This window comes from Eleutherodactylus coqui, chromosome 12 (assembly GCF_035609145.1).
Source record: "Eleutherodactylus coqui strain aEleCoq1 chromosome 12, aEleCoq1.hap1, whole genome shotgun sequence".
Lineage (NCBI taxonomy): Eukaryota > Metazoa > Chordata > Amphibia > Anura > Eleutherodactylidae > Eleutherodactylus > Eleutherodactylus coqui.
Window position 1 is genome coordinate 109,231,011 of NC_089848.1, and position 22,174 is coordinate 109,253,184.

Genomic DNA, 22,174 nt, shown 5'->3' on the forward strand with positions numbered 1-22,174 from the left:
TGATCATGTCCCCGGTATAATCTCTCTGCTCCTAGCTACACATGGCAGCCAGGAGCAAAGGGATTTTAAATTCCCCGGGGCTCGAGCCCGTCTGTGCACGCGCCCGATGTCAATCATCGGGCGCGCATGCGCAGACGGGGATTCGGGTCCCGGGACATCGGGACACCGCTGAGGACTGGGGGTGAGTATTTTCACCTCCCCTCATGGATCCGATCCATGAGGGGAGGTGAAACTGACTTTTTTAAAACTTTTTTTTAACTTTTTCGCGATCGCCGCTAACCATTGGATAACGGCGATCGCGGTACCGGGGACCGCTCACCGCAGTCCCCGCTGACATCTCCTGCCTCCCGGCTACCTACAGGAGCCGGGAGCCAGGAGATTTTAAATCTCCCGCGCCGCCGGGCCTTCTGCGCATGCGGCTGACGTAATGCCGCCTGGCGCGCATGCGCAGAAGACCGGCTTCGGGCCCCGGAGCGGCAGGAGAGCGGGGAGCAGCGTGCCGGACCTGGGTGAGTAATTTCAGCTGCTCCGATGGATCCGATCCATCAGAGCAGCTGAATCTTTATCTTTTGTGTACTTTTATTAACTTTTTTTGCGATCGGCGCTATCCATTGCATAGCGCCGATCGCAATGCCGGGGGGGGCTCCGAACAGCCCGGGATGACAGCTCCATGCTGTCAGCTACCTGCGGACACCGACAGCATGGAGCTGTCACGTCCACAGCCCGAGGGGCACTATTCTCTGCAGGAAGCATGTTTTTACGTCCTCAGAGAATAGAGCCCACTTCGGGAGGACGTAAAAACACTATGGGCTGGTCGTTAAGGGGTTAAGCTGAAGCGTCGCCGCAGGGGAGAGCGCAGTCAGGTCTATCTTGGTAGCAGTTTGTCTGGTCACCCAAAATTACTGGGCTTGGAATACAAATAGTCACTTTATTAGTCCCCCCCCTCCCCGGTCTAGTAGCGGTGGACGGATTTGGTCTTCAGAACCGCAGTTTGTCGTGTTGTAGATTCCACAAGGTGACGAGATTATTCTGTAGCAATATCGGCCCCTGCAGACAGGACGCTTCTTGTAGTTGCTGAAGATTAGATGGCGATGCTGACATGTTCTAACCGGCTGACAGGAAGGGGTCAGCGATTCATGCTGCTTACGCCGAATTCTGACCTCCCATCAGCAACAGAGATCTGGACCCATCTGACCAGGAGATGCTTTTCCGCTGCTCAGTGCTACAAGTTTTGCAATTTTTTTGCCCACTGGGGCCTTTCTGTTTCTCTTAGACACAACGGTGCTGGAACAGTTCGTCTGCTGTTATAGCCCATCCGTGCAGAGGAACGGCGAGTTGTGCGTTCAGACACGTTAGTTGGAGCTCCAGCGTTGTATTCAGCTGACTGTGCAGCCTGTTGGTCAGAACGATTCCTAACATCCTCCTCTGACCCTTTTCAGTGACGAGTTGTTTCCATCCACAGGATCCCCTTTCGCTGGATGTTTTCCTCGATCGCACCATTCTCGGTATACTCTTTACACCGTTACACGAGAAAAGCTCCAATGGTTGGTGGTGAGACCCCGGCTAGTCTAGCACCGATGACCGGCCTCGTTGGAAGTCGCTTTGATCGCTGGATTTTCCCATCTAATGTGGATTCACACTGAAACTGATCCACGGAAAACTTGACACATGATGTTATGCCGCACTCCGGGGTCACAGGGAGAATTACCATACGGGGAAGAGCCAATCGTAAGAGGGACGGGGGTCTAATAACGGGCTAATATCCGATGGTCTTTAGGAGTGCAGTAGAAATGGTCATTTCTTTTTAAATCATATGAAGGTCAAATTCACATCCATGAACAACCCGTGTCAAAGTGCAGTTCTTGCCTATACAGACCCTGTGCGCTTAAATTGTTTATTACGTTGTAAATGCCAAGCCGGACATATCAGTAGGATGTAACCGCTAATTTGTGATTTAACCTGAATCACAAGTGTCTCCAAAGGGGGTCGTCTTCTGCTAGAACTTTGGGGCCTATTACTGTTTTGGTGCTCGGACCTACTACTAGAGGATCTTCGAAGACTTTGATGACCCAAATCAATTTTTTTTTTTATTAGGAATTTGACACACATCACAAATTTCCCCAATTTCAGTAATAGGAGCCGAGCAGCAAAATCCAACTAATCTGTCTCTCTAGTCTGTGGAGCCCCGTTTGTGGTCAGCAGCTTGTTAGTTATCGCAGCCTTCTCCATCTATTCAGAACTACGGGTCTTGCAGTTCCGGGGCTTCCATGTAAGGCCGTGTTCACAACCTGTGGGGACGCTGCTGGCGCTATCTGCGGGGCATCATTTAACCAATCTAGGCCAAAAGGACCCTGCATCAGGGCGGCGGGCATCGGTATAAAACTGTATAGGAAAGTGAATCAGACTGCACTTTCCTGTACGGCAGCCAATTTAAAAGGTGAATACCCTGTGGTATACTTTGAGACATTGTGGCCAATGGGTGATGTATGTTGCTATGGGCTACACAATGACATACATCTTAGCCTTCTACTGCAGGTATATAATGGGGCATACGCCCTATGTAAGGCTCTGATGAGGTGTGAACAGAGATGATACTAATGCTACAGTGATGAGGTTTTACATGCACCGCATACATGCTCATAAGCCGCACACGTTGGGCCCTGTTCACATCTCCCCCAGGGCCTTTGGGCAGATCCATCCAGAAATCCCAACTGAAATAGCGCAGAATACTGCAAACAGGCAGATGGAGACTGAAGGGACGGCGTTCTGTGCCGCAGCGGCATCATCCGGAAACTGTTCTTGATTCACCCGCCCGCCTACTTTGTCTACGTCTGTATTAGGACAGACATACAACGGTTCACCTATCCTCCATGCTAATCTGCGGACCAGAAATTATCGTCTGTTGCATTTGTTCCACCGACACCCGTCAGTCTGAAAGTGGCGCTGAACGCAAACACCCAACATCATGCTGTTCTTTTCCGCACCTGTTATGTCTCATTGTTATAGAACACCTGTCAGATAAAATGGTGTAACCCAACGGGGGCAAATATTTAAGAGGAGGATATAAAATATGGTAATAATGGGGATAGCGGTACAGCTGCACGCGGGGCCTTATGTACCGGGTGCGCAGCTGCGCTGCAACATTGTGATGCACAGATGGAGGTAAGTCAAAGGAACTTGTCAGGATGTTTGAGCCACTTAAACTATATTATGGGCCTCAAAGGTGATGGAACCAGGAGTCCGCGGCGCTGTGCTTTATACTCCCAGGTGCCCGTTCCTCGCGGCATGACTCTTCTCAGCTGATTCTGCGTACACCCTTCCATAGAGGTGAATGCGAGAGCGCACAGGGGCCTTATTCTGTTTCTGAAGCTCCCATAAGAGTGAATGGAAGTTATGGAAACAATGGATCTTGCTGCGCTCTGTTGTTTCCAGAACTTCCATTCGCTTCTATGAGCTCGTCAGCTTCCGCACTCATTGCCGTCATGCACACACAACTATTTTCATCTTGACCATCATTGGCTCCGATGGGAATATCCTTTAAAATTTAAAGTTTAAATGACAGTACAGAAGTAATTTAATCTAGTGCCAACAGAATAAAGCATCCGGCAGCTGATCCAATAACATAGTAGAGACGACTCCTAAATACAGGCAAATGCAAGCATATGATACAAGACGACTCCAAAAAGTGACGGAATCCAATGCAAGAGGGGAAAAATATTCATCATTAGCCTAGAAGAATATTTAGGTATTCGCAGCTTCTATCTTGGGGTCATGGAGAAAAAAAAATGGAGTTTTTAATTAAAAACAAAAACAAAAACCACTAATAATTGGAATTCCTTCTCTCCGTAACCGTAGCGATTCCGATGTGAATGTCAGGACGGTATAAATTAGGCTTTGGGAACGTTGGTGAGGAATCTGCCGGCTGATTGGCACATCATTTGCATTGTTCTGCCGCGGCAGGTAAGGGATGATATACTAACGAAGCCTTCAGCGAGGATACAAAACAAATGCGGGAAGCGGCAACGACTCGCGGCTGATATATTCCAGATGAAATAGAATATGCAACAGGTAATACATTAATCTGCCGCTACTAATTAAAGGCTACGAGTGGGAAACACATTTGTTAAGACATCACCGTGGAATTTAACTTTTGGGAGGTGACTAATTGTTTCGGCGCGTTCCGATGACTCCCGGCGCCGCGTCATTTCTTATGTTCACGATTTTAGGGTTTTTAATAATCTAATATAAAGAAAAAAATGCCCCTTCAACTGATTCCCAAGGGAGCGCATTTCACAGAACCATTAGAGTGACGGACGCTCTTTTAGCGGGACCAAATGCATCGCGTGGCGTCATTAGTTGCGTCACTGTCGTTTATCGATCAATGGCGTATTGTGTCAGCTGCAGGAAGGAACAGGGAAATGGCTGAAGTACAACTACTGACGCGACTGTCCTGTAGAGGAGGGTAAAAGGGTTTTCCAACACGTTGCATTAACAGTTTGTGATTGGTGACCTCCTGCGCTACTACCGATCCGCAGAATGTGCTGGAGCAGCGCCCGGTTACTGCAGGTCGTGATACAACAAGGTCCATACATGTGCGGCACAAACACACCACCGCCCTTCTGATGAGCAACGGCGGACTAGGACCCCCAATTATCACATATGGACAGTCCACCCCCTTAAGGATCGCCCCTTTATTGCTTCCTCGTTTTTTCCTCCCTACTTTAAAAAAAAAAATTAAAAAAAATCATAACTCTCATCATCCATGGATGGCGCTGTCTGAGGACTTATTGTCTTTTGCGGGACGAGTTGTATTTTCCAGTTGTACTATTTAATGAACCCCATAATAAAAAACTGAAAAATGTAAAAATTTGAAGTGAAATTGAATGAAAAAAACCTCCGCTCCGCCATCTTTGGGCGGGCTTGTTCTTACAGCGTACACGCTGCTGCAAAAGTGACATAACTACGAATATGAAGATACCGAAGTCATTCATTTTTACTGTCCTACTTTTGAAGAATAAGATACCTTTAAAACACAAATCTAGTGGCTCGCCCTCGGAGGGGTCGTGGAAAAAAGCATAAATCCTGACGCACAAAATCAATATTTTCAGTGGATTACAGGAACTGAATTATAAAATACTGATGAGATGGTACCGGACCCCAGAGAGGTTGGCCGGAATCTTCCCCAGCATCCGGATAGCTGCTGGAGGAAGGTGCCTTTACCCACATTTGGTGGTCCTGCCCGCTGATTCATTTTTTGTGGAGGGAGGTTGGTGCCCTTTATTACTAGGTAAGCAGGGACCGGGTTCGGCTGACCCCGGAGCTGGCACTTCTATCCATGTTCCCAGGCTCACTGGCACAAGCCAAGAGATCGCTGGTTCTTTATCCTTGCGATTCGTCAGGTGAACCCCAGAAAGGGGAACTCTTCAATCCCGCCCTCCAGAGCGATGTGGTTGGAGGCCTTTGATACAATCCGACACATGGAAGAACTATGAGCCAAGGATGAATAGAGGCGTGACAAATTTATAGCGGCCTGGGCTGCCTGGAAACGGTTCTGTGATACGCTGGGCTTGATTAATTGGGTCTCTAACGGAAGTACCCCCTCCCCCTGAACCCCTAAACCTGTGCCAGGTTGGCTGAATGTCGATAGACGATGGTTTGATGGCGGCTAGGTCGGTTATACTTCCCAATCTCCCCCCCCCACTTATGTTCCTCATCCTTATTTCTGTTTTCTGCTCTTTCTCCTTTCTTCCCTTTTGCTTTCTAGTTGTATAATATTTGTAGAAGTGGTTAATTTAGTGTCTGAATAGACCGGTCTGGTAGATTTTTATAATTCTTCTTGGCGGGGGACAGAGGAGATTATTTGATTATACCCGCTAAATAAAAAAAAAGGAGACTGGTTTATGTAAAACCGTCTTATTGTCTACACTAAAGAGTTTGTTGATAATACTGCAATTATTGACTTGATATGTTAATTTTTCTGTAAAAGGAAAATTAAATACTTTAATTATATATATAAATTATAAATATAAAAATATATTTCTTCTGTCGCCATCTTCTGACGGCCACAACATTTTTAGCCTTCCGTCGCTATAGTAGTGTGGGGGCTTGTTTGTTTTTTTTGCTGGGCGGCCTGCGGTTTTTCTATTGGAACCATTTTAGATTACAGAACTTTCTTTTATTGCTTTTATTAAAGCTTTTCCTGATGACATGGGGACTAAAAAAGCGAAATTTTAGCATTGCGTTTTTTCTTTTCTGCCGCCGTTTACCGTGCAGGATAAATATTCTATTATGTTGATAGATCGGACGTCTGCGGATGCAGTGATACCAAGTATGTTTTGGGTTTTCTGTTTTGATAGTTTATTATGAACTTTTAGAAATCATTTATTTTCCACGTATTTTTACTTAGTTTTTTTAGTCCCCACCGGGGACTTGAACTTGCAATTGTTTGAACACTTCTACCATATATTGCAATACTTCAATACTGCAATCTATGCCATTTCCGCCAGCATTCTCTTAGAACAGGGCTGTCCTTCCTAATAGGCAGAAGTACATGGCAGCCCTGGAGCCTTCAGAAGGTTATTAGCTGCCATGACAAAGGAAAAGCACCTCGTTGACTTATCAAGGGGCCATTCAGGACCCCTGTATTCTGAACAGGTAATTTAAATGCCACCGTCGGAATTTAAAGGGTTAACAGCCGTGATCAGCGTCAGCGCTGATCACGGCTGTTGCAGGCGTCAGCTGGAGTGGGATTGGCTCAAAATTCCACTCCACGCAAACCCTAATGAAGGAGGGTGTAGATGTACACCCACAAGTATCAAGGGGCTACCTTACGCATGTCGTCAATGTACAACCACAAAATGTGCCTCACCCTGGACTACTACCGAAGGGGGAAATTCTCCCAATCAAAAATGATTAGACCGGTGCTGCCGGAGCCATTCATTGCGTCTCTTACAATAACTATGCGGCGCTCTTCTATGGATGACGACATATCGGCAATGCCTGTACTACTTTTGAAAGAGAAAGTTTTTAAAAAGTTTATCCGGGAAGTTTTTTCTTTCTAAAGGAAGACTCTGCATACAGGAAGTTCCATACTGTTCGCCCCCATTAAAATACATGGGGGTCATATAGGAGAACGGCGTGACACACGGCTAGGGACATCATGTATTGTGTGAGGCCTTAGCATCTTCTTCCATCAGTCTCCACACACAGAGGGGGGTAAAGGGTTAATCAGCATTCATCAAGGCCACCCTTTGTTAACAGTAAATAATGCATTGTTACTCACGAGGGAGAATCAAGGAGACTTTCGTCTAGGAAATTTCCTGTGATGTACACAAGTATGTTATAGTCTGTGTGGGTGGATGGGGCAACTGTTAGCCAAAAGCAAGAAATGACAATTAGACATCAGGACAAGCGGTGGTCAGCGGGTCAAGAACTGCCAACAGATTAATTGGCATATTCCTCAATTACAACACAAGTGTTAATAAAAGTCCAAGTATTACCAATTAATGGGGGCATCAAAGTAAAGAATATACAGGGTCTCAAAAGTGTGGAAATACCCATATAGAATGGAGACCGCTTGGCAGAGGGTGATGCAATTTTGCATACATGCTGTGGGGAAAAAGGGAAACCTGTTCGGCCATGTCATCAACATGACGGCCATTTTGAATCCCACCATCTTGGATTCAACTTTAATTTTTCGAATGAGCTCGGTGCGAGATATATCAAACTAACAAGATTTCACCAGAAAACAAAGGTGTGCTTCATTTTAACATAACGATCGGTTCTCATGTTAACCCCAATGATTTTTCTTCATTATAGGCAATGTGAAGAATAGTGTTACCTCAAGCAGAATGTGTTGAGATCTTCCTTATGGCAGGTGAATGAAGCACGTGTGTCCTCGCCACAGATTTCACTCACCACCACCCAACCAGACCTCCCATCAGCCACAGTGCAGCGGCTGAACTTCTTTCCAAATTCCAAAAAGTAGGTTCTGGACGACCAAAAACCGTTACTGATAAATGAGGCGATAACAGTGGCTGCTGATGCTTCATCGGTAACGGTTTTTGGTCATCCCGATTCATCAGCAACAGAACCTTCTTTTTCGGAATTTAAAGAGGCGTTCAGCACCGTGTGAGATTCTCGGCCGTGTAAAAGGGCCATCACTCCTACCCCTCAAAGACATTCGCAGAAGCGTCACTTCACACCCTTCAAGAGTACAAGCAATCCTGTAACTTACCCCTGACAGGTGAACCCAAGATACTCGCGGATTCTCTACATAAAACGATATATTGGATCTTCAGACTCCAGCAATTTTTTTTTCATAAACCCTTTTGGTCCTTTCCAATCGCACCGAGTAAATGAAAAGCGGAAATTCACTTAAGATACCTGCTGGTTGCCGAGTTTTCTCACCTCTCTTCAAACACATTGTTGACCCTACTTGGCGGGCTCGAAGATAAATTGAGAGAACGGTGTAAGTGTATCTGGGCTGCAAGAAAAATCCTCTTGGTAGATGAAGTCATTTAGTGTCTGCAGTCTGGATGAAAGTTGGTAATAGACAGATTCTACAGTAGGCTTGTCACTCGCACGTTGCACAGATGGCCATTTTTGCCCTGAAGCAATCATCCCGAGAACAGCGCTTATAAGTTCACTAAGCAGCGCTTACATCACGAGGCTCTGACTACGATATAGAAGTTAAATGAATAGACCCACCGCTTCACTTTTATACTTTTCAATGACAAACTGAAGTACTCGGCCGGCATCGCCAACACTTGGATGTAACACATAGAAGAGCCAGTCTATTAGGCAGCACATTCCGCACATTCTGAGCATTACAAAAGGCCTCGGCGAAATACAGGCGGAGAGCAGAAATCAATGTTTAATGAACACGGCAATAAATGCTTGCTATTAGAAGACCTCGAATGACAGGGCTTGATGTAGATTAGTAGTTGTGTTGGTAATGGAGAAGCAAAGTCAAAGCAGAATTTAATCTATTTCTATACAACTGCTAACTCTTTCAATGACTCAAGAAGTATAGATCTTCTTTAAAGACGTGGATCATGTTTTCAATGTAAGAAGTTAACTTGGACAGCTGTCAAAAGTTTGGAGAAAAGTAAAGTTTGCGAAACATTGTTTCTATCACAAATACTCGAGAGATCGATACCGTTCAGATGGCATTTAAAAAAGACACAGGCGGCTCTGTTCTCATTAACATCGTGGCTTCGGGTCATAATTTCTGGTCGGGCCATGAATAAGAACCGCAATGGTTTGAAACGGGTAAGCAGACTTTTATTGAGGATGTACAATCTATCTTTTATCTCCATGTAAACATTAAGTTTTGGATCTTAATTCCGGCTGGCGTTGGAGGACTTCCTGTTTCCAGGTCCAGCTTAGCGTCCTTCTGCTCCGGCCCTTGGCTGGCGAATGCCCCATTTAGATGGAACAATAATGGTACGACTAAAATGCGGGCAAACCACTGGACGACTAGCGAGAATTGTGTGGTTGTTACTAGTCATTTAGTTTCAGCTGTTATTAAAGCCAGTGCCGGCTCGGGCATTTATCGTGCTGTTTGAACGCTGATGGTTCAGTGTTTCCCATAGGAACATGAACGAGAACTATATGACTCAATTGGAAACATGCAGTCTAAACAAGCTGCACAAGTGTGGATGAGCTTCTGATGACGTCATCAGCTCGTTCTGTCAAGCAAGCAAGAATTGTAAAATTCTCATCCCGTGTAAAAGGGCTATAACTGTGTTCATAGCTTTTTGTCTGCGAGACGACCATTTCTTTTGTTTGACGCTTTCTTTGGTTTATGCTCATCCCCGTTCCAGCTCTTGACACATTTACAGTACCAAATCTAAGAAGAGTCTGTATAGGGGACCATAAGAAAGTATAACCAAAAGAAAAAAAAACAAACAACAAAAACACTGTTGGAGTGAGCAAGACTGGAGCTGCCAAGTTATAGAGCTGGCTCACCAACATGAGCGCCTGACAGGTCGTCTTTAAGGTCACACTGGGTTGTAGTATTTTCTGGTTCTTCATTGCAAGAGATAAAAGTGGCGGAGTGAAGAGAACAACATTTTGTCCAAGAGAAGACCTCAGTCTCGTTTGCTGGAAGTGACCTACCTGAACATGTCCCCCAGGCCCTTCAGCATCCCGCCTTTCTTCGTTTTGCCTTTATCCTTATCCCTGTCTTTTTTCTTATCTTTTCCACTCTTGTCTTTTTTGCGATCGGCCTTGCCTGAACCATTCATTTGCCGCTCAAGGGAATGGGAAGGCTGGTCACTGGCGGTAGACACAGACTCTCGCCCTGATCTAGAACTCTCTTCTGTATCTTCTTCCACTACAAAGAAAGAAAAAAGTTGTCACATTACACCTCATGAATGCAGCAAAGCTCTGGCACCAAATTGTCAATCACTGGACTGTGCCGGTTACAAAGACGACAACTTGAAGTGATCCGTACATCCTCTAATGCCAAGACATGGTACATAAGACGTGATTCCACCAAGTGCTCTTATAGTCAATGGTTCCACCTACCCCACTCAGCTGAACTTTTCTTTAGCTCCAGAAGCGTTTTATTAGAACCTGGCAAAGTATTAGATGTAGTTAGATATTCTCTAATGTGATGTCTCAATTAGTGTCAACTTTACGATCACCGCACCTCGGCCTCTACCCAACAATAGTAAGTGAGCAAACTGTGGAACAGTGGTGTAATGATACATCAGCAGTAAATGTATTTCTCTGCATCTAAATTACCTACCCCAATCCATAGAAGTGTCCAATGATTCATGCTGGGACTTACTGGTACCTGATAAAATATTAGTTGGATGCAATTAGAGGCTTAAATGGGAGATTTCCCTCTTACTACAAAAAGTTGAAGTCATTTTGATATGGCCTATATGATTTTTACCTAAAATCTGTCTTTAACCATCCACTCCATCCATTGCCCAATTAACACTGAGATGCAGGTAGATAAACCCAACCTTGGGCAGGAGTTTAATGCCAGATAAGAGATCATCAGATCAATTGGGCTGCTGTTTTTCTAAATGCATACAAGTTTGTCTGCTTTCATACAGCTGGAACATGAGCATATTCTAAGGACTGCAATATGGGCTCAACATCTGGGCCTTCTCTGGTTTAACTTAAAGGGGCTGTGCCAAGAACACAACCCATGCTCACATGCCCTAATAGGGACATGTGAACATGACAGGCTTCCCACTCGGAACCTCTCCTTTATGACCTAGAATGGAAAGCTGCTCAGGAAGATAAGCTACGGTCGCGCCGGACGTTCTCCCATCCATATGAATGGCTGTCCTGTAATAACACAATGTCTGGCAAGTAGGCTAAACTGATCTTACTGCTCTGTTCTCACTACTCTGCCCTGGCTTGGTATCACATGCGTTGAAATGAATGGGAACTTTGCTGCAATATCGAGCCTGGCCACTGCAGTGAGATTGGAGCTGTCTGCTTCTTGCAGAAATCAGCTTAGTGACCACCCTACAAATAAGTTTTCTGCTAAGATCTCGCATGGCAGGCCCTGGCAATCTATTATTGACAACATATCTTTAATAATTTACAACTTGACAACCCCTTAACACTCGCTAAGTCAGCAGTCCAAACACCAATGTAAATGTGGTGTTTGGGGAAGCTAGAAACACGTCACCTACCAAGGTCTGAAGAACTGCTGTTCACAGGTTCCTGCTGTGGCTTATTAGTAGCTGTTAAAACATGGAGAACAATTGGGAAATCTGGACAGAAGGAAATGGTCAACATGAGATCTCAGGGTGCTTCACATGTGCCGAATTTGTTATCGTGAAACTAGGCACGCCAAAATCGTCAACTCTAACGTGGACTTTGACACGACTGCATTAGTGACATCTGCAGCGCAACCCCAACAAATCCACAGGTTACATGCATAGATAGCTTCCATATGGGAAGCGGACGGTGTGAAGGCATCCTGACACCTTATATAACGATGGGCCAGAGATACAAGAATGGCTCTGTAATCAGATGCCGCTTCCCTCTTTACCTCCTACTCCGTCCAGAGTGCATTAATGACCCCATGTTACACCCGAGTGTTGTGATCGGACAACCCCATCTAACTACCCTCAAAACGCCACATGTGGCAAACATGCTACAACATATCACCCAGTGATCACCAGGACAAAAGCAACATCTTTCAGACCCGACCAACGTACCGCATTCCGAGGAGGCGCTCAGATGGAACCCGTCTACATCTGTTAAAGGAAGACATACGAGTATCTTACGGTCTAGACCAGGGGTCCCCAACTACAGTCCTCAGGGACCACCAACAGGTCATGTTTTCAGGATATGCTATAGTAAGAACACCTGTAGCAATGTCTGAGGACTGACAATAATTACATCACCTGTGCAACACTGAGGAAATCCTGAAAACATTACCTGTTGGTGGTCCCTGAGCACTGGAGTTGGAGAACACTGGTCTAGATGCAACGTATTTATTGGTGGCGCCCTGATTAGTGTCACCTACCCCACTGTGAAGAGCTGCTGAGCGGCACCAGGCGGGGCTGCAGATCACCTGTTGGGGGATTAGATACATTCAGGGCTTTTCTACTCATTCCACTTACAGGCAGAAGACACAACTACGCATCGCAGTAACGGCTCTCGTACGGTGAGCTGATGCTCGATAGAACACGATGTGTCAGACTTGTTTCAGGCTTACAGCTTCGTGTGAGAAATGCGTCATTTTCAGACGACACAAACCCTGTGATATTAATGCACGCAACAGTTGTTGTTTTTTTTATATTTCTATACCCGGTATATATTAATGAGTTTATCTGGGGTGAGAACTATACGATTATTTTCCTAAGTGCACATTATAACTGAGGGTGTCATTACTGCTTTCCACATAACTTGGAGTGGGGCAGCACATTGCATACCCAATACTACAGCCTTATATCACATATTACAGGCCTGTGCCTCACGCCATTGGCTGATTCCTGCCATATAATAACGCAATAACTGCTGCATTATAGCACAATAGTCTAAAAAGAAGAAGTTTTGATCCAACTTGCTGATCACAAACTGATGAGAGAACGTCTCCTCTGAAAGTCGCCTACTTTGCACTGGCGATGAGCATTAGGATGGCACTCAGCAAAGAGCGAGCTCAGAGCTTTCTGTGACTACAAACCCAAAACAAGGCAATCTGCTCTTATTTGATTACGTTTCGGCTCCTCAACCTTAAAGCCAATTTAGGAACCAGCTGGGACTCCAGAACACAAAGAATAGCTCTCGCCAGGCAAGGGGGAGAGTCTGCAGCCGAGCATGATGTCACGTTTCACAGGCCGCCATGAATGCAGAGTCTATTATACAGAAATGCAGCCGCCGTATAATGAAGGAACGACGCACATTGGAATTACTGTCCACGATGTAATACTCTGGAGGGGACTCATGCACATAGAGCGCATACCGGAGCACATGGCACTAACATGGTACGATTAGAAGGGGTGCTAATTGCCAAGTTCTGTGCAGGACGTTTGTTCTTATCCTTGTATCGGTGTAGCTATGAGCCCCTTTAAAGGGTGGGGTTACGTGGACCGCGAGCAGCGTGGCAGTAGAAACGGACAAAGTCAGAAGGACAGTAACAGGCATTGAGAGACGCCACACATCAGGAAGAGCGGTGCCAAGTGAAAAGTATCTTTACTCTGGATGTCTACTGCACTCCGTCCATTCCAAACCTTCTCTGAGGGAGCGCCACTTGTCACCACTGCTGTCCTACGCTGTCAGATTATCACAAACCTTCACCTTGGCCATGCTGCAGGTATTTGGACTGTCCCATGTGATTTGGGTTTCAGGCCAAGAAATTTAACATTTGCAGCATATGGGCTTTGTCATCATGTGGCTGAGGTGAGGCCCATCACTGAGCTTACAGATGCCCTGGATTGCCCACCACAGCTAGCAATGTAGTGCTCCAATGCCCCCATGAGCCCAGCAGTAGGGAGCTTTGGTTCCCATCTGCCCACTCTGCTCAATCCTGTACAGCAACATCTTGGAAATAGTACGAGGTTACTACGCCCCTTCTGTCATAGAATCTTAGAATGGTAGAGTTGGAAGGGACCTCCGGAGTCATCGGGTCCAACCCCCTGCTCAGTGCATTATTTACTAAATTATCCCAGACAGATATCTGTCCGGCCTCTGAAGACTTCCATGGAAGTAGAACTGCCCACCACCCGTGGCAACCTGTTCCACTCATTGACCACCCTCACTGTCTAAAATCTAATCTGTGTCTCCTCCCTTTAAGTTTCATCCCATTGCTTCTAGTCTTTCCTCTCAGCCTTCTCTTCTGCAAGCCAAACATTCTCAGACCCTTTACCGTTCCTCATAGGACATGATTTGCAGACCGCTCACCATCTTAGTAACTCTTCTCTAAACTTGCTCTAATTTCTCAATGTAGTATTTTAAATTAGAGTACCCAGAACAGGACACAGTATTCCAGATGAGGTCTGACAAAGGAAGAGTAGAGGAGGAAAATTACCTCACGTGATCTAGACTCTATGCTTCAATTAATAATAAAATCCCAGAATTGTGTTTGCCTCTTTGCTGCTGCATCACACTGCTGACTCATGCTCACTCTATGATGTATTAGTATACACAAGTCTTTTTCACATGTGCTGCTGCTTAGTCCAATTCCTCCCATTCTGTATGTGCTTTTTTTCCATTTTTCTTGCCCAGGTGCAGGACTTTGCATTTCTCCTTGTTACCAATCTGCTAGTTGCTGCCCACTGTTAAAGTTTGTCCAGATCTTTTTGAATCCTCTCGCTCTATTCTTCAGTGATAGCTATCCCTCCTAGCTTTGTGTCATTGTCAAACTGATCCGTGTCCCCTCAATTCGCTCCTCCAGATCATTTCTAACAATGTTGAACAAAACTGGGCCTAGGACAGAGCCTTGTGGTGCCCCACTTGATACATTCTTCCACTTGGATGTGCAGCCATTTATGACCACTCTTTGAGTATGATCACTCACCCAGTTGTGAATCCACCTAACAGTTGCCATGTTAATCCCATATTTGGTCTTTTTTTTTCAATAAGTATGGTATGAGATACTTTGCCAAATGGTTTACTAAAGTCAAGATATACTATATCTACTGCATTTCCCTCATCAACCCAGTCAGTGATTCGGTCATAGAAAGAAATTAGATTTGTCTGGCATGACTTGTTTGTTGCAAACCAATGCTGGCTCTGGTTAATTACTCCATTTTCATCCAAGTACTGGCATACATGCTGTTTCATAATTTGTTTATAGATCTTTTGTGGTATAGAAGTCAGGCTCACAGGCCTGTAGTTTCCTGGATCCACCTTACTCTCTTTTTTGAAGATGAGGACATTTCCCCTTTTCCAATCTACTGGGACTTCTCCTGTTCTCCAGAAATTTTCAAAGATTATGGCGAGTGGTTCAGCAATTACCTCTGCTGCTTTCTTCAGAATCCTTGGATGTAATTCATCTCGACCTTGAGACTTGAATTCATTTAAGTTAGATAAGTGTTGCCTCACCATCTCTCTGCTTACAGATAGCCTGCATTCTTTTATTCCCCCAATAGCACAGAGAAGATCAGCTGATGTTACATCTACTTTCTGAGAGAAAACAGATACAAAATAGAAATTCAAAAGTTTGGCATTCTTAACCAATTCACCATTTTCATCTTGTAAACATCCAATAGCATCTTTGACTTTTCTTTTGCTTTTGAACCCCCAAATATTTTTTTATTGCTTTTGACCTGTGTTGCAAGCATCAATTCATTATTAGCTTTACTTTTTCTGACACTTGCCCTACAGTTTCTGCAGATCGCATTATATTCTTCTTTAGATATTCCCCCTCTTTCCATTTAAAACAGATATTTTTCTTCCTAGCAAGTTGTGTGTTCATCCATCCTGGTCTCATTAAATGCTTCCCATTCTTCGCTCTTTTAGGGATTGGTAACGATTGTGCTTTGAGAATCTCCTTTCGCAATATTTCCCAACCTTCTTGGACATTTCTGTCCTTAAGAACATCCAGCCATTGGATTCTTCCTCTCCTCTTTCTGAGTTCATTAAAATCTGCCTTTCTGAAATTCAACCTTGAGGTCTGAGTTTTCTTGGGTAGTCTTCTCCTGGTTATCCAACATTTATAGATAGCATGATCACTGCCTCCTAAGGTCCCAGCCACCTGGACACCTTTCATATATGTGAGATGCAAGCTGAAGAAACAGGTAGGGTGCAAGGAGGAGGCTGTGGGTGTCCCAACCATGCGTCATAGCAAACTCCAAGATCATTAAGGCCACGTTAAGACGTGTCAGATTTCATGAAGATTTACTGCGATTTCTACACTGCAAACATGACACACAGGATATACAAAGGAGCTTACAAGCAGCACTCACTTTAAACTTATAAAGGTTGGACTTAAGAAAGATGCAAAGCCGCATAGGCAGGAACCCGGACCTCTGCCCCACATGGATACAGCAGATACAGCAAAGAATAAATCCTGCGGCAGCATTTACTGATGCAAGAGAAGATTCAAATCTTTATTCCTCTATTACAGAAAGTTGCAACATTTCGACCTATTAGCAGGTCTTGTCAAGTGTAGTGCAAAAAATGAAATGAAATTTATGTAAATTGTGTAATTTTTTTTGTTGCCTTTTAATCTAATTTCCCACGCCCCTTTTGTATATTTAAAGCGGCCCTCCAATTCCAGGCAACCCAAGATGGCAGCACCACTCCTCTGACAGCCTGATCCACACTGATCATTGGTAAGACATCAATAGTCCAAGATGGTACACATTGTTCCGATTGGTCTGCTAAGATGTGTGCATTGGGTAGTCATCAAACTGGTCCAGCCATCTTGGTTTGTCTAAGATAAGAGGGTTGCTTTAAAATAAAAAACCCTAATATCTTGCAGTCTTCATTTTAGCCACCAAGCCTAATGATAGCCTGACATTACCTGATCTATACATCGGCACACATATTGTAGAAACGATACAAAGAAGGGGACCCATTGACTTTCAATGAAGAAGTGTCAAATTGTGATTTGGCTTAGTGGTCAGTATGCAGGGAGGGGGAGGAGGTGAGCTGTGAAATTTATTGTAAACAATGAATCCTGTGTTATAGATAACACAAGACCCACCATTTACAGTAGGTAATGTCACATTTCACTTCCTTCCCCTCCCTGCACAGGACCCTTCCCATCCATTGAGTCTAAGACAGACAAGGCTGCTGTAAAGCATATCTCTAAATGCCGTTAACTGCAGATCAGGCAAGATGGCTGACAACGGTCGTGTACAGGGAATACAATGAAAACATCAAGAAAATGTTTTACTAACTGGATTTAATTAGTAAAATAAATATGTGATACATTCCCTTTCTATTGAGCAGCCAGGAAGAGAAAGGCCACGGGGTCATCGTGGCTGTAGTGTCAGTGTATGTATGTCAGCGCAGTTCAACCATTGTCTGAGGGATCCCATTATGGAAAGATGACAGTGATACCCTTTAGGCCAGGCTAATTAGGATCACTTTACACAAGTCTAACCTCGCCGGCTGCGACTGGCCGGCACGGGCTGACATTTAGCTTCTCTGCTGGATGAGATCCATGGCCAGACACAATGTAATCTAATTTACTGCCATTCATAAAGAAACTTCTCATTGTGCGATGATCTCCGCAAACGTAATTTCTAGAGACGCATGGCGGGTGGAGATGGGTGGGGCACAATGTACGGGATCGGAAGGATGAAGAATTACAATTAGTGAGCAGAAAAGTACAGGAAAGCGCCATTTACCCGCTAATGGCCGTAATTATCCTGAGCGAGAGCAGACAACACAACAATCCCCTAAACCTTCACCGCTTACATAATACACCAATCACGTGGCACAGACTGCATATCGCTCTGTGATCGGCCGCTCTCAGCATAAAGTATCCCTCGATGTTATGTAAAAACTAATGGGAAGGAATTTTCTTTCCCTTAAATGAGGAAAATTGGCTTCTACCTCATTGGGATTTTTTGCCTACCTCTGGATTAACATTGGTGGTGCAGGGGAATGGACTGAACTACATGGACAAATGTCTTTTTTCAGCTTAACATACTACATTACTATCCTTGGGACTGGTCATCATTAGTAGTTCAGTGTGAGTCTGGCACCCAAGATCCCAATGAATCAGCTGTACTGTGGACTGGTACATTCTTGCATTGAGACAATTTCTGTAGGAAAAGACAGTTCCAATCTTACTGCAGTGGCCAGGCTTGGTATTACACGCCAAGTTCTCATTTACTTCAAGTACGTGTAACACCAAACCTAGCCATTGAAGTGAGAATGGAGATGTCCACTTCCTGTAGAAATTAGCTTGATGTATGAGCACACGGACCACCAGACCAGTTGATCAGCGTGGATAGCAGGTGGCAGACCACTGCTGATCTACTATCGATGGCCTGTCCTAAGAACAGGCTATCAGTAGTTGACAACTAGACAACCTGTTTTAAGCCAGTGGTCTGAGACGGCGGTTTCGATTTAAGACAGAGTGCAGGAAACATAATGAGCCTTGCCTTGGCTGCAAACAGTCCTCATGGCAGGCTGTGACATAGCAGCATGTATTCATGCATCTATAGAAGCCACGATAATGATAGCAGAAGATCATCCTTATCGAGAGTCAAAAGGTCTGTTAACAAGTTCTCTCTCGATAATGGTCTATGACAAGGCCTCAGGCGAAGAACACTCCTTCTGGATCTTCCTTGTCTAATCAAATAAGTGGACTGTTGTATTGAACTTTCCTCAAAAAAACCCGACTAATTGTACAACAAGGAAAAAAAAAATCAATTGTCTAAATTGGGTACATCGCTACTCTGGGACATGCTGGGAAAATAGAAATGAGCACTAACGAGATCTGCTATTACGTATCATTTCCAGCAAGCTAAGATGTCTGAAGAGCAAAAAATGGAGAAGTTTCTACAATAGACCGGCCCCTCTCTACAATTTTGTCCATAAACCATGCTTTGGTCCTCTCGGACACATCTGATAGATTTCCCATTTACTGGCTGCGGGTGGGAGCATTCAATAGAAATAAACTGATTGCACCAATTAAAAATGAAATGAGCATGGACTGGCCTTGTCCTCCTCCATGGAGGAAATACGTGCGGAGCAACTTACATGTCTCCATTCCTTCATCATCATCGTCAACAGGTGGCTTGTCGTAGGACTTGTCAATAGCGGCTCGGAAGCTCTCGTTGCAGCCTCGTCCTCGAATGATCCGTGGGCGTGGGCGATGGAAAGGAATGTCACCATTCAAAGTCACCTCAGCCACGGCCGTCTGAAGACTTTCTAATGAGCTGGATTTTTTCAAGCCTAACGAAGGCCCCACATCTCTGCTGGGGGAACCTTGGAGGTCAAAAGGAAAAGTTAATTGGGATTAGTAGAACAAGACATAGCATGATTAACTATTCAGAGAAATTCTCTAGGGAGGTCAAGAATAAGACGTTTTATGCCTTTACAACAATTGCTTGAAGATTGTTAAAGCACAAATCTATCAGTCGTGCACTTTAGAAGGACTCGGGCTTTGATTTGTGAACATTAGTAAGTTGCAATCACATTAAAGTCGCTTGCTATCACACAACTACGTAAAACCTGCAAACCAACCAACTCATCTGAAGTTCATCACTTGTAAATATACCATCTTCAGGTTGTACTACCTGCGTGTTTATGCCTTCATGATTGGGCTCTTTTAACCATCCCGTTAAATTTAAAAAAAATCCACTGAAAGAGTCCCCCTTTAGAGATGAGCGAGCATACTCGGTAAGGCGATATACTCGAGAGAGCATCGCCTTTTTCGAGTACCTGCTGGCTCCTCCCTGAAGATTTGGGGGGGGGGGTGGCACGGGGGGGTGCGGGGGGGTTGCAGAGTGGATCGGGAGGGAGAGAGGGATCTCTCTCACTCTCCTCCCCGCTCCCCCTCGCTGCCCCCGCCCCCCGCGGCCCCCCCTGAATCTTCAGGGAGGAGCCAGCAGGTACTCGAAAAAAGTGATGCTCTCTCGAGTATATGCTCGCTCATCTCTAGTCACCTTTTTTACTGTAGATTTTGAATTTATGTCTCATGTAAATATGTTTGGCGCAAAACGCAGTCTCCTTAAGTGCATTTTTAACCCTTTAGTGAACTAATTTTAGCCTTAAGAGCCAGTAAGTCATTTACCCTTTGGTGTTCCAGCAGTCCTAACTTTTTTACTTTCCTTGTCAATGTAGCTGTACGGCACTTGCATTTTGGTTCTAGTTGAGTTCTAGCTTTTATGGGAACCAATTTCAGGTACATATAATGTATTAAATATCTTTTATAAGTTTTTTCTTTGCTGTGGGTGAGTAAAGAAAAAAAAAGCTATTTCCCCATCATTTTTGGGATTTATTTTTAAGGCATTCACAATGTAGTATAAATATGAAGTTACCATTATTCTAAGGATCATTATGATGACAACACAATTAAGGGCTCATGTCCACGGGGAAAATATGATTTAGGATCCGCAGCGGATTACCTGCCCGCGGATCCGCACTCCATAGGGATGCATTGACCACCCGCGGGGTAGATAAATACCCGCGGATCGTCAATAAAAGGGATTTAAAAAAAAATGGAGCATGAAAAAATCTGGACCGTGCTCCATTTTCGTGCGGGTCTCCCGCGGGGTCGGCTCCCGCGGGCTTCTATTGAAGCCTATGGAAGCCGTCCGGATCCGCGGGAGACCTAAAATAGGAATTTCAAGGATTTACTCACCCGCAGCGGGCCGCGAAGCTCTTCTCTTCCTCACGGCCGCATCTCCCTTGCTTCGGCTCGGCGGATGTGCCCGGCGCATGCGCGCGGCACGTCGACGACGTGCCGGCGACGTGCCGCCGGCGTGTGGAATTCATCCGCCGGCCGAAAAAGAAGATCCGGCCGTGAGGAAGAGCAGAGCTTCGCCGCCCGCTACGGATAGGTAAATTCTTATTTATTCGTATTTTCAGCGCTCATGTCCGCGGGGCAGGAGGGACCCGCTGCAGATTCTACATGTAGAATCCGTAGCGGGCCCGATTTTCCCCGTGGACATGAGCCCTTATGAAGGTTTTATTACTTTTGCACAACATAGCCATTTTTTTTTCTTTACAGGAAGACTTTTTGCGTGGTGCCACATTCGAGGACCAGAGCATTTTTAATTTTCTGTTAACAGAGCTGAATGTGGGCTTCTAAAGTGAAATGAACAGAAAGCGGCTATTTTAGCAGTAACTTTTTTTTTTTTAACTTTTTGTACAAATGTTTAGATGTCACAGCCAGCAATGACTGCAGCATCTGTGGGGTTAAACAGTGTAGAAGAGTGATTAGATGAGAAAGTCCTCATTTTCTCATTCCTATGCAGGGAAAAAAAACATGTGACAATCAGAAAGCAAATATATGGGAAGGTGATAACATGAACAAATCGTTATGTCGACCTCCTTGGGACAGGAAGAGAAGCAGGAGGATCCCAGAGCTTCCCCTCTACTGCCTCTATTGTTCCATCTTCCTTATTTGAATAAATTACCCAGAGGAGCATGCATGGCCTTATAAGTCTCCTCAGTCACCTCTCAAGTGTCTTCTCACACCCTCTCTGAGTGCTCCCTTTGGGGAGAGATGCTGCCGCGCTGTAATGTCCTCCAAAACGAACTGGGCTTGTCTAAAACGTTTTGGGAGTCAATGGTGTGATGTAAAGATAACCCCTACCCAAATGCCCTATTACAAGGATAACCAAAGAGAGGGCTAAACTTTGCTTGGGACCTCCAGCCATCTATAAGTCACATAAAAGAACCACTTATAAAGAGCGTCTTTAGCAGTTCATGTAGGACATGCTTGCCGTGCCAAATACTAGGCATGTCCAGAAATGGGTTTAGAACAGCGATACATTATGTCTTCGTAACACAATCCCTGCAACAAGACAATGTTACACAGATTTCATAATTTAACCCTTTCCAATCCAATTTCTATCCTGGTTTTCCGAGGGGGCTAAATCTTTTTCTGCCATTATACAACGGCGCTATATGCTGGCTAAAGCCAGTACTGCATGAGGTGACACGTTGGATAGGCTCCAACAGCAGAGAGCCTGGCAATATACAGTAAGAGAACCCCCGACGGATGTCTTCCAACATCGGAGCTGTACAGCCTTAAATTATATTGTCGTCAGACAGTAGATTG

At 44.9% G+C, this 22,174-nt stretch overlaps 1 protein-coding gene across 5 annotated transcripts in view; it reads right to left on the reverse strand.

Moving 5' to 3' along the window:
• PARD3 (par-3 family cell polarity regulator) overlaps nt 1-22,174 on the reverse strand; it is a 535,977-nt gene that overhangs the window by 193,905 nt on the left and 319,898 nt on the right. For all 5 annotated transcript variants that reach the window (XM_066585804.1, XM_066585803.1, XM_066585801.1 and 2 more), the window contains 2 exons: nt 19,144-19,371; nt 10,123-10,339 (listed from right to left, as the gene is read on the reverse strand). In XM_066585804.1, the coding sequence (XP_066441901.1) occupies nt 10,123-10,339; nt 19,144-19,371 (445 nt within the window). The remainder of the gene's footprint in view (nt 1-10,122; nt 10,340-19,143; nt 19,372-22,174) is intronic.